The sequence below is a fragment of the Chelon labrosus genome, assembly GCF_963514085.1.
Source record: "Chelon labrosus genome assembly, chromosome: 8".
Classification (NCBI taxonomy): Eukaryota; Metazoa; Chordata; class Actinopteri; order Mugiliformes; family Mugilidae; genus Chelon; species Chelon labrosus.
The window spans coordinates 10409796-10430464 of NC_140358.1; the positions used below are offsets into that span (position 1 = coordinate 10409796).

General features: G+C 42.6%; 2 protein-coding genes across 3 annotated transcripts in view; one reads left to right on the forward strand and one right to left on the reverse strand.

Annotated features, from left to right (window-relative positions):
- macrod1 (mono-ADP ribosylhydrolase 1) overlaps positions 1 to 20669 on the forward strand; it is a 109730-nt gene that overhangs the window by 16817 nt on the left and 72244 nt on the right. The window lies entirely within an intron of this gene.
- Positions 7298 to 11832, reverse strand: flrt1b (fibronectin leucine rich transmembrane protein 1b). Its single transcript, XM_084550300.1, has one exon. The coding sequence runs from the start codon at positions 11094 to 11096 to the stop codon at positions 8898 to 8900; it is 2199 nt and encodes a 732-aa protein (XP_084406426.1). The 5' UTR covers positions 11097 to 11832; the 3' UTR covers positions 7298 to 8897.

Genomic DNA, 20669 nt, shown 5'->3' on the forward strand with positions numbered 1-20669 from the left:
AAATTGGAAAGAGGGTGGTTTCTATAACAGGACACTGATCTGAAGCAGACCTCAAAATCCACTGTGAACCGCTTAAAAGAAACACAAGCTAAAGCTTTCGATGGGGGCCCTCGCGGAGCCTGACCTAAACATTACAGAAAATCTGTGGGGAGATCTTGAAAATGCTGTGTGTGCAAGTCCATCTAAAAATATCTCTGGGCTTGAAGATTTCTGCAAGGAAGAGTGGATGAAAATTCCTAAATCAAGAAAAGAAGCTGCTACAAAATGTGATATGTGCCAGAGGGGAAATACTAAGTACTGACTTTTATGACTTTGCTCATGAACATTTCTTAAATCTTGCTTTTAAATGCGTATTTACTACTTTTCACATCAAAACGTTACCAGACTTATATCATCCAAGCTACACATAAAATGAGCTTCATCTTGAACCATTTTATTTGAACTGTTCTAATTTATTTGAATTGTTCTAACATTTTGTTTTGTAAAGCCCCTGTCCCCAATTTTAGTGCATGAGTACATGCTTGAATTTCCCTCGGGATTAATAAAGTATCTATCTATCTATCTACAGATATTTATTTGGTCAGTTTGCTTTTAACACATATATTTTTTTTTTTGATCATCATCATGATTGAAAATAAAGAATGTTTATCCGTAAAACTAAATTTCATGTTTGGTTCCTGACGTCAGGTAATCAGAAAGCTAACCGTGGGTGAATTTGCTTTTCAAAAAGAAAAAAAAAAAAAATCAAGGACGCTGTGATGTATTGGGAAACAGAGGACACCTCAATCATGGTAACGCCAAGCAGTGAAAAGATTTATTACACCGTCTTCTTGTGGCGTCTTCTGAAGATCAACATCATGTGATGGGTTTGTGGTCTGCACATTTATGAGCGAACCTTTTACCTGCATGCACGCAGGACGTGTTATTAATCTTTGCGCATTATTGTATTCTGCTTGTGCTTATGAATCCAATGAAAAGCCACCACTTTGTTAGCTCATCTCCTTACCTCCTTACTGCGGCGATGAAACTCTGTATGTCTGCAATAACCTAGCGTCAGCCAACAGATTGTGTTTGTTTGCATATTTTCTTTTCATGAAGCATTTTATGCTTTTATTACCTGGGTTGTTTTATAGATGGAGGATTATGATCATTTTTATTTGGCAGAGGGGGGCTGCAACCAAATTTTTATTTCAGTTATCGATTAATATGTGGATTATTTCTTTGATTAATCTGATAGTTGACCAAAGGAGTAATATTAAAATATCATATTATAATGCCTTATTATCCCTAGTTTATGATAGATTAACAGTTCTGGTTAATGGTTGTTATTCCGCTATTTTTCAAAATATCTGTTGATGTTTTTCTTAACGTCTGTTTTAAAGGATTTGTATTGCACAGCCTGGCACCTGACAGTTACCTTAAAATGAATGTAAAGCTCAGCAGCAGATTGTGCGTGCTACACCTCTGGTATGATTGCAATCCACTCTGTGGCATTTTCAACCAGGTAATGAATAATTTACAGTGCTCTTGGAATTCTTTTTTTTTTTTTTTTGAGAGAGAGATGTGTCTGCCTAGCTGCGGAAGAAAGGTTGAGAGTCAGTGCTCCAGAGAAATCACAAGTTGCCATAACTACAAGTGCTGAGGTCTTTGTGTGGTCCGGGGTGTAGCCCCGGAGAGGTGGGCATTAAGCCGACCGAGAGTGGCGGCTGAGAGCTCTGCAAGACCGCATCCAGGAGGAGACGGCCGCCTGGAGCGCTTCACAGCCAGAGTTGTTTCTCTTCACAGTTTGCTCATGTCGGCTGGAGATGAAACTGAATGCCTGATGGTTTATCATGTGAGGAGTAGACATCCATTAATTATTCACTTAATGTCAGTCTTGGACAGATAATGAGCTGCATAACACAAAGACTACTTAAAGTTATAAATGCCTTTAATTCTCTTCAATTTCAGTTGCTCTTTTTTTCTAACAGCAAAGTTATGAAAAATCCAGCAGTATACAGGCTCATAATTAAGCGAAACCAAAAGATAAAAAAAAACACAAGACTGAGAAATTGAATAGGACAATTGCAGTACGAGAGCAATTTGGTTATCTTTGTGCATGCTTTCAGCGTGGCTATGGCAGAACTTTTCTGGGAATATTTTTTTTTCTTCCCGCTAGAAGGGTTTTGCAGTGACACCAAAGTGTCTCTCTCTGATAGACAGCTTAATTCATACAGTTGGTGTCGTCATAATCCCCCTGAGGCTGCCTTAGTTTGCTCTCTGCCTTGTTTATTCCACTGATGTCCTCTCCATCCACTACAACAAAAGAACCCAGACAACCGGAGCTTAATGTTTTGTTGTTGCTGTTATATCACTTTATTCCTCTGAGGTATTTCATTGGTTTCTTGCAGTGTGTCTGTATAAGAACAGACATTTCAGTGTTTGTTATCCGACTCGGCTGTGGTCCTTCGAGATCGTCATTCCCCTGTCATTCAAAGGTATACAAGTGTTGTCCAACCATAACAGCCTCTAAAAACTGAGTGAAAATTCATACGTGCATCTTGAGGTGGTTCCACAGCTGGGGTGAGGTTTTAGGTTTATCTATACAAGTCTGTGAAAAATAGTTTCAAGTTCAGCTGAAGTAGAGTGTCAAAAAGTAAAAATAGTAAGAAGAAAGGTGGTATTTGGAGTCCAGGGCTGCAGCGACTGCAAGGAAAAGGCAACAATCAAAAGCCGTTCAAATAACATGACATCAACGTGTTTTTTTTTTTTTTTTTTGTTTTTTTTTTTTTGCAGGAATTAAACTCAAATGGTTTTGATTTGTGTTATTATAAGACAAGTGTGTGGATGTTCATGTAGAGCAGGGGTGCCCAATATGTTGATTGCGATTGACCGGTAGATGGCGAAGATTGTACGGGTAGATCGTGTGCCATTGGATAATAATGTGTGTGTGTATGTGTATGTGTATATATATATATATATATATATATATACACACACACACATGATTCCTGATGTAGAGTATACCTTCTTTTTGTGAGTCCTGCCTCTGTCATGTTCATATGCTGCATCTGTTTGTGTTTCTGTGCTACGCTGTTGACTGAAAACTCAATCAGCAACCAAATCTGTTTATTTGGCATGTCCAGACTGTATCCACATTGATTTTAGATCAGCCAGACACCAAAAACCATGTCAAATTCAATTTTTGCTAATCATATCCAAGCCAGATTTGGACGTGGCTTGAAATGTGATTCCAGTCGTGGTCTAGACTTAAATCGGAACTGAAAACATCTTTTCATCTCAACATGACATTCAATAAACAATAGTGATGGAAGCGCTAAACACAATCCAACCTGTTACTACAATACGGAAAACAGTCTGTGGAAAGACGCCAAAATAAAAATCTGATGGCACTTTGAGGGGAGGCTCCTGTTCAATTTAAAGCAGTGTCACCAGTGTAGGTACATAGATAGCAATGCCAGTGTCATTATCAGGCAACCCATGTAGGTCAGTTTGTGATCTCTGGACACCTAAATCTGATCGCTTGCAAATAAACTGTCCTAAAACCCTGATTTGAGAACCAAATCCGGTTTATCCGAAGTCTCAACCAATCCTTACATGCCTTTGTATTTAATTTTCACTTCTGTAAATAATACCTACAATTTGTAGGGACATTTGTACCCAAACTAACTGTGCAAGAAGATTATGGTGCGGAATAGATTGGGTTGACTGTGCACGCATACATTCATTTCCCCAAAAGGTGCGCATTAAGAGGAATACACTGACCTTTTACTAAATAAGCTTATAATGCATGCAAACACCGGCAGACACTTTTACCTTGCGATGCAGCTTTAAATCATTCTTAACAGCACTGTGGTGAAGAAAATACTGAGCACGGACTTTAAAATGCAACCGACCATTTTATTGCACATCAGTGGGTTGAGCTCATTTGTTAAAGAAATAGAGGCCACGCATTTAGAAACGAACTGAATTAAAATGGAAGGCACTGAAACTCGACGCACTACTGTTGTTCTTGCATGCGCAAACCATAAATGAGTTTGATATCTCTAACGTGTTTAATAATTTAAGCACAACTCTCCCAGAGTAATGATTTCGCACTGATGACATAGTAGGAGATGTAACATAATGGAAGCCTCCACTTTCATTCCATTTGTTGCCGCGTAAGAATACGTTTTCAGACTCAACAGATATGTACCATAGTCTCTGAGCATACATCTTTTGGTTGGGTGTAATGTGAGTTTGAATAATTAAGCTGCAGGGAATGACGCATGATGATGGACTGCGGCAGTGCAAGGCCCCTGTAATGACTCATAAGAACTCAGGGCATTGTTGTTAAGAGCAGAAACGTGGAGATGCAGTTTCATTACATTTATAGTGTGCATTGCCACACACTCACAAATAGACACTGATCAGGCATAACATTATGAACACCTGCCTAATATTGTGTTGGTCTCCCTTGTGCCTCCAAAACAGTTGTGACTCATCAGAGAATGGACATGGGCCTTCTGAGGGTGTCCTGTGGTATCTGGCAACAGAATGTTGTTAGTGGGAGTCTTTGGGTCCTATGGGTTGAGGGGAGGGGCCTCTGTGGATCATCCCACAGATACTTGATCAGTTTGGGATCTAGTGAATTTGGAGGCCAGGTCAACACCTTGTGCTGTTCTTCATGTTTTTTGAGTTGTTCCTAAACCGTTTTTGTGTGTGTGTCTGTGTCAGGCTGCATCCTGTTGGGGATGGCTGCTGCCATCAAGGAGTGTCATTGCTATGGGGTGGGGGTGTCTGGTCTGGTCTAGGTGGGTGGTACATGTCTAAGTAACATCCACATGAATGCCGAGTCCAAAAGTTTTCCAGCAGAACATTGAATTGTCACAAGACGCTCAATGTTATTTACTTCTCCTGTCAGTGGTCATAATGTTATGCCTGATCGGTGTAATCACACATCCTTCAGATAATCTTATGAAGTCACTTCTCTGTCTTCATCTCAAGCAACAAACCATTTCTAGCTGCACACAGTATATTTCTTTTGAACGCCCTCCTTCACAAACACCCATCACAAGCAGTTACTCGAAGACGGACACTTATACACTCCCCGTTCGTTATATTGATCCATTCTTACACAAGCATTAGCACTCACTTAGAATGAAAGGCATGTCTTCACCCCAACGCAGGAGCTCAAACAAGTCCGTACAAATACACACATACGCTTTCTCATGTCGCTTTCTGAAACACAAACTTCTCAGGGTATGTGTGTATACTTTGGGTCGGCTGATTCTTTCAGATTGAATCGGAGCGCGTAGGGGCTGATGTATTCATCCACTGTGTGTGATTTAACGAGGTCTGCTCCATCTCGTCATAAATCATATTAATAATCTGAGCTTCCCATTGATTTTTAGTTTTTTTTTCCAAGGCACCACAGTGCATTATTTGATGTCTCCAGCCTTTGTTTCCGATTTGATGAACTCCACACGCACACACACTCTCACACACACACACACAAAGAGAACCCATGAAACTGTTTTTCCTTTTAGAAGTCTTTATTCATCTGCGTAGAAAAAAAGATGACAGACCAATAAATGGAATAGTATTTTGCACCCATTTTTATGTTTATACATGAGAGTGTTTTCATTAACACATCTGAGGGTGACATTTTTAAAGGAAAAGGATTTCTACTTATAAAAAGAAAAAAACAAAAACAAATGCGGACATAAAAAAACAAAAAACCCACACCGGAGCTCTTCCAATATTACTGGTACACAGTAACACAGGCTGGAAAAGAGAAAGAGAGCTACTGAGAGTAAGAACAGGTTTCAACACTTACAGGCTCTATCTAAATCACCCCTCTCCATCCTCACTCTTTATTTTTCGCTCTCTACCTTTTTTTTTTTTTAATTCTCTGGCTGTTTGTCAACATATTTTTTTGCGGTTCCTCCTTCCTTTAAGTATTTTAGTGGGGTCAGTGAGAGGCAGTCAGAAAGCAGGTGCCGCTTCCCTGTGGCCGTGTTTGTGATGAAATGCACAGTGTAGCGGTCAGGCTGCGATCCCTGTTAACAGGACTGTGTCTATGCTGAGCTAAGGCCTATAAAAATGGACGACCTGAGTCAACGTTACTGCCCAGAGTGCATCAGATCAAATTTGACATTTTAGTTTGACCTTTTGCTAAAAGCTTTCTTTGATGGGGGCAGTATGATGACAGAGACTGTGAGACAAGACAGTTTTGTGAGGCAGCAACTCAATTTCAGTTAACTAATTAATTGTTTGGTCTATAAAATCATATTGAAAAATGTCTATCACAGATTCCTAAAGCCTAAAGCCAAAGGCAGTATTTTTGATTTGCTCGTTTCATTCAACTCACAGTAAAAAAAAGATAAAGATTTTAATTTTCCTGTCACATAAGAGTAAGAAAAACAGCAAGTGCTCACACATGGGAGGCTGAAATGAGGACATATTTGGCATTTTTGCTCATAAAACAACTTCACTGATGTAATGTGGAAGTTATCTCTGGTTGGTCTACAGACTACAAGAGATTTAAATTGCTGATCTGGTTTGAAATCAGGTAGGATGTTAAGATTAATGTGCCAGAAGGGAGCAAAACGTGACCTTGTGTGATCCAGAGGGGATGCCGAAAGAGTTGACTATTATTAGTTCATAGTTGGGAAACAGAGAAAATAGTGAAGGGGAATCAGTCAACACTCCTGTCTATTTTTTAATGGAAGTGAGATTTTAACTGTCGGTTTTAATATCTGTCAACAACAGTATGCTAGCTAACGTTAGCCCCAAGGGCTATAAAGTTTACAGTTGCTTGGCAACACACTCAGCTGCTTTGGGATTTGTGTCTCCTCCAAACTGTAATCGTTGAGATTTTAACTCCTTTTAACCCCTAAATATCAAACATGTTAGACATTATCAGGGCTGATGAGTCAGCAAGCGGTTCGAAAAGTTCAAGACTGCCTCTGTAAACATTCACATTAATGACTTTTGACTGAACGGGTGAATCTGTGATAAATCAGCTGAAAAATCCTGTAGTCTGAGCCCAGCAGTGCCGTATGAACAGCATTAGTTTCCAAAATTACATGAAATTGTGGATTTTCTTATGATTTCTGGTCATTAGTGTGATGAAATATTACAATTTGTCAGGTGCTTTATTTCTTGGGTTATCCAAAAGCAGGCATTTCTGACTATAATCATTTTCCCAATCAGTATTTTACAATACATAAAAATATCACAATATAGAATGACATTTACCATGATAGATGAGTCTCATATTCAGATCTTTCTCCTCTTAGTTTTCTTTAAATACCAATGAAAACAGGAACAACCAACTTTTTTTAAAATTTAGTTGAACAGAAATGTTGTCATGAGAAAAAATTTGCAAAGAGTAATGAACGAGACTCTTCACCAAAATGTTATCAGCTGCTAAAACTTATGTCCAATTACGAAGGTTTAGATAACCTTAAGAAGATAATGGGTTATTATTATAGGATGTATGATTAGGTTTCTTTCACTTCATTTGCGAAGATAATCAATGAGACCAGACCACAATAAAAACTGGAGTCATGCAGTTCTTTTTGTAAAATTCTGACATGAAGTTTTTCATAGATGTTCTTAGCAATTATTTTACATTTACATTTTCACTCTGATTGTCTTCCCATGCTTCTCTTCCTTCTTTTTGTTCTACTGATGTTTCTGATGAATCTTTGACTTGATCGCAGGCTACTACAAACATCAGTCCTTGAAGGAAGCATGCAGTCTGTTATCACTCAGGTATCTGCTGAGTGCAGTTGGTAAATGTCAAAACTTCATCGCCTTTTAGATGATGATGTCACATCATTTCAATTGTGAGCATAACCACACCCCGTCTTGTTTTCCTTTTGTCAGCTTTTCTACCTCCCGTTGATGCATTTGTCTCACGCCCTTTTTTTCCACTTAGCTCCTGTTTTTTCTCTTCTTTTTGTCGCTGTTGTCTGCCTCAAGCCAACACACATCTCTCGGTGTCTAGATCCCCAAAACGGCACCCCCCTTTCTCTCTCTCTCGCCTTGTCTTCTTTTATGTTCCCTCCTTCCATCCATCCATCTATTCACCCCTCCACATACTCTCTCTCTCTCTCTCTCTCTCTCTCCCTCCCTCTCTCCCTCTCATTAGTTTACCCATGCTGTGGTTTGAGTCTCCCGTCTCTGTCAGAACTGTTATCACTGCTGTCAGCTCCCTTGGCGAGAACAAAGTCATCCTCTGCTCACAGCACCACAAAAGACACGAGAGAAATAAAAGGAAAGAGCCTCAGCCAAAAAAAAAAAAGAGGTGGAAAGGAGGAAAAATTAAAAGGAGGAGGGGAGTAAACCAGAGGAAAGGAGGGGGCTAGGAACACATCTTTTCATGTCAACCATGATGCATTGTCATCTGTGGGTTATAACAACCATTGATTTCTCCCTCTGTCATTCCTTTTATCTATACAGCACAGAGCTTACAGTTGGTAGCAAGATATGAGAGCTATCTCTATACACATCAAGTGCCTCTTCCTCATATTATAAATATATCTCCAGCTAAATCAGCTAAGCCTAGTATATCAACCTCAAATAAGTTACTGTGTATTATTATGAGCTGAGAAGAACAGTAGGTTTGAAAGACACTGAGATATTCAAAAGAGAAAACGTAACCATTTATAACTATATGTAGCGCTCAAAGAAGGGCCTACTGTATAATGTAGTATACAGTAGTAGAGTATAGTAGGACTGTTACTTCTGTAGCAATGTCCAATCAACTAGCTGAAATCAGTCTTTTCTACTTAGCAAACCAATCAGAATTGAACCAGAAGAGGCACAGAGGGTACTTTGGAAACCAAGGACAAAATGGTCACCAGCCTAGTGAGCTTTTGTGGCTCAGGGAGTGTGTCCCTGTATCATCACGTGTAGGCATAATCTATGTCGGGGATGCCACCCTCTCTGTAGCCACGGTTGGTGCCATAAGTGACGTGATGGTGGCTGGTTTGGCTGAGGATGGTGCCATTGAGGCTGCCAGTTCCATGGCTGCTCCGGTAGGTCCCGTTAGCCTGGGAGGAAGAGGAGGAGGAGGGGAAAATGGTGTGGATGTAGGTGACATCCTCCAACTTAGGCTGCAGGGGCTGGTGGGCCATAGCTGTCATCTGAAACCCGGCAGGAGGCGCCCTGATCTCTAAGATAGAAGTGTCTTTCTTGGTGCCTGACTCTACATAGTCATCATAATGTTTTCCACCTCTGCCCCCTCTGTATGAGCCTGAGTCCCCAGACATGTAACCTGCTCTCTGTCCATACCAGCAGAAGATACCAAAGATTAACAGCAGGCTTACCAACGCTGTGGCACCCCCTATAATCCCAGCCAATGGCAGGGCTGTTAGCTCTGAGTCCTGTCCCTCCTTATCTGACCCCTCCCCACCGGAGTTAACCAGCGCCTCTCCAGTCTCTATCTGAGCACAGGCCGGGGCTGAGTCTTTACTGTCCGTGTCCATGGTGCCAACTCGAGATGAACCCATGCTTGAGCCCCCAAAAGAAGGCTCTTGTCGTAGTGGAAGCAGGCAGATGAGGTAATGGGAGCGTGGGGTGAGCTGGGTAAGGAGATACTGTCTCCTCTCTCCAGGAACCAAAGTCTCTGTGATGGAACCAAGAGCTGCGCTGCTACCCAGCCTTAGCCACGACAGGCGGAAGGAGGGTGCTGGTTCTGGGCACAACCAACTCACCAGTACACTGTCCGAAGACAGAGGTTTTACACTCAGTTCTAGGGCCTCTGCAGATACATGTCCCCCTTCACCTGGAGGCAGAGGCATAACTAGGCCTGGCCGCTTGGCTCGCAGGGTAAAGAGGGAACCTTGTGTTGGGACCAACAAAGAGGTTGTGGTGGTGCTTCCATGGGGGACTGACGCCACTGCTGGGTCCCCTCCAACACCATCTTCACCTCCTCCCTCTTTTTCTGCTGGGTTTACTCCTACTCCAGTACTGGGACCAGCAGGAGGGCCTTCACACTGCTCCATCAGAGAAGTCAGGTCCCTGAGGGTCTGGCCCCTTACAGACTCAGGCGCTTGACAGGTCAGACCCCTGACTGTCACTGCTGCCCCCCGTCCATGCAGCCAGGCATGAAGCCAGCGAAGGTTGCAGCCGCAGTACCAGGGATTTCCTCGAACCAGTAGCAGCTCCAGGCTTTCTGTGTCTTTCAGAAGTCCTCGAGGGAGACTGGTTAAATTGTTTCCTGAAAGGTCCAGCTTCTGTAGCCGCCGCATCCCATCCAGTGCCCCTCTTGGTATGTGGGTCATTCCGTTGTCTTGCAAATGGAGTCGCACGAGGTGTGTTGAAGGCAGGTTGACAGGTGGAGACTGCAAAGCATTCCTGACCAGTGACAGCTCAGTCAAGTTAGAGAGACGGGAAAAGGTGTCATCCGCAATGCGTGTGTTGGCCAGCAGGTTTCCATCCAGGACCAAGCGTCGCAGGGAGGAGAGCCCACGGAAGGCATGTGTGGGGATGGTGCTTATTCTGTTGTCGTCGAGTCGCAGTTCTTCCAAGGATGCTGGCAAGCCCGCAGGGATGCTTGACAGATGGTTCCGAGAAAGAAATAGCAGTCGAAGCCGTGGAGTCCCAGAAAAAGCTCGCTCCTGGATGCTAACTGTGGATATAGAGTTATCATCCAGGTGTAAACGTTCTAGTAATGGTAACTTGGCCAGAGCTGATCGCGGTAACGTTCGTATATTATTATCCTGCAAATGGAGCTCCCGTAATGAAGGCGGGAGGTGTATAGGAAATTCATCCAACTGATTGGCATACAGGTAAATCACTCGTATGGAAGTGCTGCGTTCCAGTGACGGAGGCAGCCCGGCGTTACTCAACCGGTTGCTCTGCAAGTAGAGGATGGCAGCTGTTAGTGGTAGTGGAGGAATTAGGCTGAGGCCACGGTCGTTGCAGTAGACAAACCCTTCATCACAGCGGCACACCGAGGGGCAAACAATGCCCTCATCTCCCTCGCCCGTCTCCATGGCAATTGCCGCTGCTGCCAGTTCGAGCACCTCAGCCAATAAGGTGAGGCACAGGAGGAGCAGAAAGAGCCAATCACGGAGCTCAGCAAGACTCTCAGTTGCCATGTTGGTGCACAGCTCCTGATTGAAAGAAAGAAAATAGGAAATTGGATTAAAACAGTACAAATACTATAATTCACTGATTTAAAAATCAAAGAGAGAGTCGCTTGTTACATTCAAATGAAACAATAGAACGAGTTGCTCATAATAAAAACAGGACAGAGCAGCAATTAACGTCTTTCTCTAAAATTGCTTGACAAAAGTTATGTATTTTCTACTGGCTGGCAAAAATTCTCCTAAGCGGAGAAGATTTGGCGATTGGATCGTCAGATTCACTTAAAAGAAGCTGCCCAATATTATATAGGTCAGAGCGACCAAGCAAAAGACAAATGGACATTTAGAGACAGTGAGGGCAATGAGGGGGTGGAGTGACTGGACGAGGAAATTACAAGAATGGGGAGAAAGCAAAACGACGACAGAGATGGGGAAAATTGGACAGTGACAGTTGAAGTGAAAGAAAATAAGTGAAGAGGATTTTTTTTCCCCAGTGAGATTAACTGAAATGAAGTGAGTGACATGAAAATGGGAGAGAGATCTGGGAGAAGCAAATCAGATTAATTGCCGACAGTGCAGCTTTAAGTTTTGAAGACAAGAGAAGCACTGGACTTGTGTGACTGCACTATATCTGACTCTGAAATAAATCTATGAAGAAAATACTAAAGAAAAGCAGAATTTCACAAGTTTGTGGCTGGATTCTCACAAACACAAGGAATCGGTTGGAGGTTATGACCAGAACACACATAGAGAAATGCTCTATCAAATAAATAAACATACCAAGCACCAAGCATTCACATACAGAACATTCTCAGTACAAGCTGACATGTATAATGCATATTTTCTCTCCGTTGTTATTGTTCGTGAAATTTCTATAAATTATTCAGGATAGTGGTTCTGAAATCCCCAGAAATGTTTTAGTGAGATGTTTTACAGAGAAGCATTTTTCTGCAACATTAATATGTTCCTTGGTCGATGTTTTATGACTTGTCTCCTAGCAAATCCCTTACACCAACATCAATAACGTGAATTTACAATTCAGATAAAATGATCTCTGTACACTCACATTCACAGGACTTTATTTATAGAATGTGAATAATGTACAGTGGTGAAAGTTGCGGAAATGACACTGTGGCGCACTCTAGTTTGAATCCTTTCTTTTGGGTAGCCTGAGGCAGTAAAATGTGCCCTGACATGAAATGCCTGACATGATTTGACAGCACATTTGATAAACAAATCCTCTGAAGGCAAGTATTTTTTTTTTTTCTCCCCTTCTGTGCATGTATGTGTGTGTCTGTGCTACATGCAAAATTGCCCCTTGGCTGCAGTCAAAATCCATGCAAAGCAAACAAGAGATGGCAACAATAGAAGAGATGGATGGAGGGGAGGGTGGTGGAAGAGAGGAAGGGGTGGAGGCGAGGAGACAGATGGAGTCCCCTCGCCTCCATCCAGTCAGTCAGAGAGGGAAAAGGGAAATGAGTTCCTGGCAGTGAAGACTGAAGTCGGTATCAGCTGAGTTTGCTGCAAAAAGAAAAATGGTTCCAAGCATTGGTTGGTTGTTATTTTCTGTCTGAGATGGGTGCAAATATAGCCTCATTTGTGTACCTGTACATGCTTGTGTGAGCATCTCTCTGTGTATATATGTGAATGAGATCTATATCAACAACAACCAGCTTCTGTCTCAGCATGACACAAGAAATACTTCGTATGTCAGGGTGAAAAAGAGTGTACGCCACACAATTCATTGTGGACCCAGACTTGGATTTTTCTCTCTTCTTAATAGTATTTTTAGCTTGGATCTGACTACTTCCTGACATTCACAGCATTTTAGAGACAGAGAAAATAGGAGAGAACACAGGCGCACAAGAGGTAGTGTCAAGGTAGGAGCTGAGACCATATTGGGATGCTCTATGAATATCAACTAGCATATGTCTCAGTGCCACACTATACATGCTTCCCTTTCATAAATATCCTCTTGGCACAAGCTTGTATGTGTGTCTTGCCTACACGCCAAGATTTCCTATTGACACGTCCTTTTAATGATCATCAGATCTTCTGTCTTCTCCCCTCCCTGGCTCCCTTCTCTCTGCATCTTTATCTTTCACACCATCTACCTCTCCTATCCGCCCACCTCTCCTTCATAATCTTTCATTATATCCACTTTCAGGTTTGTTTACAAAAGTGTCCATGCAGTGATCCTCCTCCTCTCCTCCCCTGTCTCTATTTCTTTCTAATCCTCTTTTATCGTTTCCTCTCCAGTCGTCCGTTGATTCCTACACACTGAGATTGGATCAATCAGCTTTGGTTTAGTCTTTTTCTCCTCTCCTCTCCTTCATGTCAACTTTGTTTGTCTTTTTCATTTCAATTCTGCAGCGACCCCCCCCCCCCCCCCTCCTCTTTCTCACTCCCTCATGCCCTCAGATTTCTCACCTCCACATGTTTAATCATGTTCTTTTAATCATGCTCTGAAATGAGTCTTTGTCAAAGCACATAGCCATGTGTGCGTGTCATTTTGTTCCTCTCATGCAGCTGGAAGCAAGATGTGAGCGAAGAGCTCTTCATTTCAAAGGTGTGTGTTTCAGCAAAAAGGTCTGATTGACCCAGGGTGTGATTGTGGAAGGCTTGCTAACCTGCTCGGTCTCGGTGTGTTACACGTCCGCTGAAGCTTTGTTTTTCCTGTATCAAGGATTTGTTGAGAGGAGTATTAGCGAGTCGTATGTGCTGTTGAGTATCTTCCTGTGGACTGGATCTCTGCGTGCTGCAGCCGCTTCAGAGTCTTCTTTGAATCGTTCAGAAGTGTAGCCTCTTTCCTTCAGGCCGTTGAATCTTCCTCAGCTTGGGTGAATGATGATAGGGATGATGATAGCCTGTACTCCAGGGACCCACGAGTAGCAACACCAGCATGGCTCAAAGCTGCTTCGGCACCCACATTTGTGTGTTGTGTGTGTGTCCCGCTGCCAAGTTCGGTCTCTCTCTCTCCGTCTCTATGGATAAGGGGTTTTTAGGCCTGCCAACTCAAGTCATCTTCAGCAAGTGTCCAGAGGCCTAATTCTGAAACCACCCCTCTGCACCCAAATTCTACAGTTGGGCAAACAATCAGAAGATGGTTGAGGGCTCAAGGGTCCTCTTTCGAAGTCAAAAGCAATCCTGGATACTCAGTGGCTCGTGCAAATATAGTACTGTGCCGTGCCACACTTGCTTTGAATGGGCAGGTGGCTGCTTTAATTGCTGAGGAGAGAAATTTCCACGGCTCAGAAAAATCCAACAAAGTGTCTGTATGGCAAATTTGATCTGGTTGTACAATAACAATTATTACAGCATAAACTTCACAGTTCGGTGATGGTAATGAGCACGTTTGGAGGCTCTGATGGACAGAGGGGCATTAGAGAGAGTACAAGCTGGATGAGCCGGATTCAAGAGAAGAGTTTCTTTCTCCTCTCAGTTTCAGCCGCACTCTCCTCTGTTAAATGTTTGATCACTTCCTTTCCAGTTCACACAGATCGTCTTCAGAGGCTCCAAAGCAGATGACAGTGTGTTCTGTATGTAGTCCGCTCTGTGCAGCACTGCAGTGGCCTGTCACGTGGCTCAGTGTGAACAGTTCGCCCACAGGTTGGTAGAAATGGACAGCCTTCTCGTATCCAGGCGTTGGACTTCAGCAGGACAGCCGACCGAGTGTTAGTGAGCCCCAACCTGAAAAAAGACGGCAGGAAAGGATAGTTTTAGAATTTTCATTTTGGGTGAATTGGGGTAACAAGGTATTTTTTTCGAGTGGAAAATCCTTCTTATGTAATGTGCTATTTGGAACACGGCAATGAAACTTTTTTGTTTTTTGTGTGACTGTATACAGTAGTTTGTTGGAACTGGAAACACCTTGTGGGTTGTATTGAAATTCTGATTGAAAAGCTTTGGTTGACTGGTGCTGTTTTTTTATTTTCTCATAAAAGTGTCTCTTTAAGAGTTTCTTTAAGTGACTGAAAGTGCTGCCTGCATGTCTTTGTGTTTCGCACAGTGACGATGCATTAAAATTGTCCATTGCTGGGTCTTGACTAAAGTTTAAGGAAGAGCTTTCCTTTAAATATCTCAATAAATTAAGTAATTTCTTATTTTACAAGCTGAGCAAAATAATTTTGATGTCAGCTTCTGTCTTCGCGTTCCATTAATGCTTTTTTACCTGGACTACAGCCTGTACATTCTGCTGCATAATTAATATTTAATGCTGTGAACATTTGTAAGCTGGCTCTTATTTGCACATCCATGCACAATATGTAAAGACCCTTTTCTGTTTAAGATCAGACTCAACTCAACGTGTAGTTTAGTTTTAGGACTTAGCAGAAAGAAATGTAAGATTTGCTAATAAAATAAACATCTCGGTTATCTCACAGATCTTTCACGATGATGACCTAACAGCTCGTATGTTTTACGGCAAAAATATTCAAATATTTACACAGGAGCTTGCATGTCATTATCACTAAAATAAAAAAAAGAAAAGGCCTTAATGTGATGTAAATGAAATGCCTTCAGTTCTATCATTTTTAAAACTTTTTCTAAATGGTGCCAAGATGTAATATTGGGATTCAGCGTTGGCACAATATGGAATACTAAAAAGTACAGGCTAAATAATTATCCCCATCAGAACGGTTATACCTTTTAAAATTAAGTACCTCATGAAAATACTTCCTGAAGGTCAACGCTGCATATGCGCAACACTAAGCTCCCAGCGGACACAAACCTCCCATTAAGGTAACTCCATGTTTTATGTCTGTTTTTTTTTTCTTCTTCACACAAAGCTTGGGAGCTTTCATTAACCACCACGCGCTAAGTGCCTGTATCTTACGTGCAGAATCAAACCCCCCAGTGAACACTGGCTTTAGAAATATAAGGTTTTCATCAGGCACACTGAGCGTACAGAGACAGATTCATCAAGGCCATTAACTGCTCTGCTGCTCACATTCGCCTGTTCACTCCATCCCAGAGTAAAGTAGACTACAGAGCCAACTGGGAAATTATCATGCAGTTTGCTTAAACACAAATAGAGACAAATAAAGCTGTCCTCATTTTCTTTTTCAAAGGACATATGCTGTAGCTGAGAAGAACTTGGTCAACGGGCTCAAGGTCTAAACTGTGCAGCATACTGCCTAGACTCACAGTGTGTGTACTCTTTTTTTTTTTAATGTAACCGTTTCCACAGATGGAAAGGAATGCGTTTAACTGTAGTTCAGTGCGGTAGTTAGTGGTCGGTGTGGGATGAAGTTGGCCAGCGTGCGCTGAGATAAATTGTCCTTTTTAATAAAACCGCTCCAGACTGATGTCCAGTTTGTAGCTATAAAGTGATTTATATGTGTGGAGTGAGGCTAACGCACGTAATGAAAACTGCTCGATGTAGGAGTGAATGTTAAACAGACTGTGTGATTGGCGTTTAAGGAGACACAAGACAATAGTCTTTTCAAGGACAATGTAGATTTATACTTTTATGTTTGGTTTTCTCCTTATTATTGTTCCAGTCCTTTGTAACTCCATTGATTGTCTTTCACATAAAATCTTCTTGTGTTAATAATTTACACATTGAAATGCAACATTTTGAATGAAGACCTTTAACGGGATGTCATCAGTCACGTATCAACAGCAGATGTCACTTTTAATAACAGGGATTTTCCTCGTATTTGGTTGCAACGGTCTGGTCCAACAACCTAAGACCTAAGATCTTTGCCTTCTGCACACAAACTGCCCGCCGGCGTCGGGACAAGAAGCGACTATTGAACATCAGCAGCATCTCCACAGCTCACTGCCACCGCACATTAGACATCAGTACGTGAAGCTGTTTAATGTCGAGGCTGTCCTCAAAACTTTTTGTGATGGATTTTCAGAAGCAGGCCGAGCGAGGAGGAGACGGTGGAAATGGGGAGCATACATCATAGCAAAGAGCCACTACTGATTTAGGAGAGATGGTTGTATAAAAACAGTGTTTGTCGGAGTTTGAGGAAGGTCAGAGCTTTCAGTCATAACCATTTCAGAACAACGTAGCAGTTGTAGCACTTTTCAGAGGGAATATGTCGCAGATTAATAGCCAGCGTTCATGTGGTTAACATCCAAGGAAGAGATTACACAGGACCTGTCAAAGGTGAATGGATCCACCTTGACATGGAGGCAGCTGCCTTTCACTGGATCACAAAGAGCTCTGAGTGATCCCTTTCATTCATTCATTTGACTCATCGTTCATTATTCACTATTCCAAGATAGTAAATTAAGTTTCTTTGAGTTTGGACTAGTGATTGAACCAAATTAATTTAATTTTAATAATAATGAGACACGATTGATAAATAAGGCATAACAGAGTACTGTTTCCCAAACAAAAATAAAGATTTCCAAGTGTCGATGCACACTACCGCATTTATCTCTATAACCAGTTAAATCTCACACACATAATTCTTAGTTTTTTTCACAGCCATCTATATCAGTGTAATAATAGGACGTTTTTCACAAAATAAAACTACTGCCTGGTCTCTCCTGAAAAGAGGGAATTAAAAAAAAAAGGATGCCGTTATATGATTTCTTCTTTTACGACCCCCTGCACCACTAGTAAAGCAGTAATCAAGAGAGCGGTTCCCATGCTTTGCACCAGTGACCCATGCAGTGAACATTTCTGACCGACCATCCGCTGTGCGTCTTTTCTGTATTACTTTTTATTTTTTTTTAATACATAACAGAGACGACAGAGAACGTTGCATTCCTCCGGGGGACAGAAATCACTCTGCTCTTGTGAGCCAGCCAATGACAACTGTGTAGCCTTCAGGCTCGCAACAGTATGTGACTTTCACTGTGGCTTCTCCGCCGTTCACATGCCCTCGCTGTTTTTTTTTAGTTTTTTTTTTTATTTCTCCTCCTTTTGTTCAGCTGTGACCAGATATTAGCATGTTATTTCTCTTTGACTGATGTGTAGATGGATAAAGAAGGGTAGTAAGAACTGAATAAACTGAGCATATCATAATAAATAAATGAATATGAACGTGTACACAACACATCTGAGATCAGGACTACAGAATCATGCTGGCTGTGTTTTTATGCAGCAAATCTGTTCAAGAAAAGTGCCGATATGCAAATGTGAGTCGTAAGCGATTCATGTCCTTGCAGAGTTACAGACGACAGTAACATATGTACAGAAATATGGCTGGAGAATTAATATGCATCACTTTATAAAATGTACAGATGGTAACTATAAAGCGTGGCATTACAGGTGTGTTTACTGGCGTGCATTAGTTTCTGCAAGAGGAAATGATGGGATCGTGGCAAAGACCATCTTTTTTCATTTTTTAAATTACCGGGAATAATGAAATATTTTGTTTTCAGATTTCACCTCCGGATGAACTTGTAGCAGAATTATCAAAAATTTCACACACTGTTGAGAGGTAAGGCAGGAAATTGACTTGCTCCAATCATTTCTACTCGCCCTCTGCTTCATCAGGCTGATCAGAATAGTTTGGAAAATGGAAAGCAAAGAAAAGTGACAGCTGCGATACTTGGCAGTGTAGTCGCTCTGTGCGCTGTAGGGAGCTAGGACATAGGAAGTGAGGGAGCAGGAGCTAGGGATTAATAGTTACGGGGCTGGGGACCAAAGTCTGAGTACTTTGTAATCATGTGGCTGCCTAACCCCAGTGTTAGCGAGGTTGATGAGCATGCGTCCCTGCTGACACACACACTCTCTCTACATCCACTCTGCTGAATATTAATATGGAGGAGAGAATTCCTCTGAGCCCCATTGTCAGACGGCCTATTGTTCTCTGCTGGCCTCTGCTCTCGGTGTGTGCGCATGTGTGTGTTTAGTATTAATGCGTAACTTGGTGTCTACATTGTGTGCTTATGCATATTATTCCCATGTATTCATTGCATGTGCGTGTCGGCTGCAGCAGAGCAGCAGTTAAAGCGGCATTGAGGGAGATGAGGGGTGTGTTCGAGGCCCGGCATGGCCCATAAAGACAACTGGCCAGAGAGCACTTGGACCTGCCATCCGGGCCCAACATTGGCAATTATTTCACCTAGAGGCACTATCTGTAAAATGAACACTCTCATTAAAACGCCCATGTGCGTGCATTTAAAATGTGTGTGCACATGTACGCCTGCACAAGTCAATTTAGAGGCTCGGCAAATATATGGCAACACAAACGCTTGTCTTTCAATCAAAGAGTAATGTGCTGTTTATGATGTTTGACTGCGCGCACTTACTCATTTCGCTGCGTATGCGAGCACATCTTTGAGTGTGTATGTCTGTGTTTGGGTACTAGTGTGTGTGTGTGTGTGTGTGTGTGTGCGTGTGTACACGCGCATCTGTATAGATTTATGTGTGCGAGTGTGACTGTTTAACTACCCCGCACACGTAACCTCCCCATCTCTGCCTCCCTGTTTCTCATTTACCGAGCCAGCGCCAGAGAGAAGGAGTGTGGGGAAACGAGAAAACAAGTGATAGTGGGGGAAGGAGAAAGAGAGAGACGGTGAAATAGAGGCGGGGAGGGAGAGCGAGGGAGGAGGGTAGAGGTTTATACAGGAAAAATGAAGTGAGGCCGGAGCAGGCGGGAGAGCGGAGGAGAGGAGGGTCGGCAGGGAAGAGGGGAAGATGGAGAAGCAGGGGAAGGACGGGGGAAACCGAAAGAGGCAGAGGAGGAGGCAGCAGATTTATGAAGCCATTGGAATGTAATTTGGAGGCAGAAATTACTGTCAGCCTGAGCAAGGTTTAAAGTCAGTGAAGCCTGAATCCAGGGCCTGCCTCTCTGTGTGTGTTTGTATGGTATCCCAGACAAATGGATAGCAAATGCGATTCTGAATAATACCACAGAAGCTCTGCAGATACTTGTCATACACAGAGTGTGTACGTGCGGGCACATTTTTACTGCTCCTCCATGCATGAGTGACGTGACTACATGGCATCAGAACATAACCCCGCATTCATATTTAACAGCTCATATTTCATCTCTGCTTGAAGACGCACGCACATACACACACACACACACACACACTCTTCCACACACATGGGCACTGAATTCTTGTCAGGCTCTGAAGGCCATGGCTCCGGCAGAATCAGTCGAGGGTGTCGGCGTGGACGCGGCGAAGGCTGGAGGGAGCAGAGCGGGAGAGAAAAAGACAGAAAGAGCGTGTCAAGGATAGATGGGGAGAGAAAGAAAGGTAGAGGTGGGAAATGAAAAAGAGAGAGAGACACTCTTAAGAGGGGCTAAAAAGAAGAGCGAGAGGGATGTGACTAGCTTTCTAACACGGCAGCACACAGCATCCATTTAGCGTGAGAGGGAGGGGCAGAGGAGGAGAGAGAGAGAGAGAGAGAGAAGCGACAAAGCAGCGATAATCAGCAAAGATCTAGAGGGAGGGAAGGGCTCAATACGGTGTGTCTTTTTCTGATCTAGTGTCACTTTGACACTCAGTTGTAATGTGCACACCTGGGGTTAGCTTTATTTGGGCTGCTAATTTCTACTCGGACATCGATTAGTTGCAGTTAGCAACGGGGCAAGTGGTTCAAGCAGGTGCTTTAGAAAAGAAAAAGAAATCCAATGATGTGTCCTTCTGCTTCTGTGTTGTTCCTGACCT

What these genes read in the sequence shown, in the direction of transcription:
- flrt1b (XM_084550300.1), bottom strand. Translation starts at nt 11,096, where the DNA reads ATGGCAACTGAGAGTCTTGCTGAGCTCCGTGATTGGCTCTTTCTGCTC.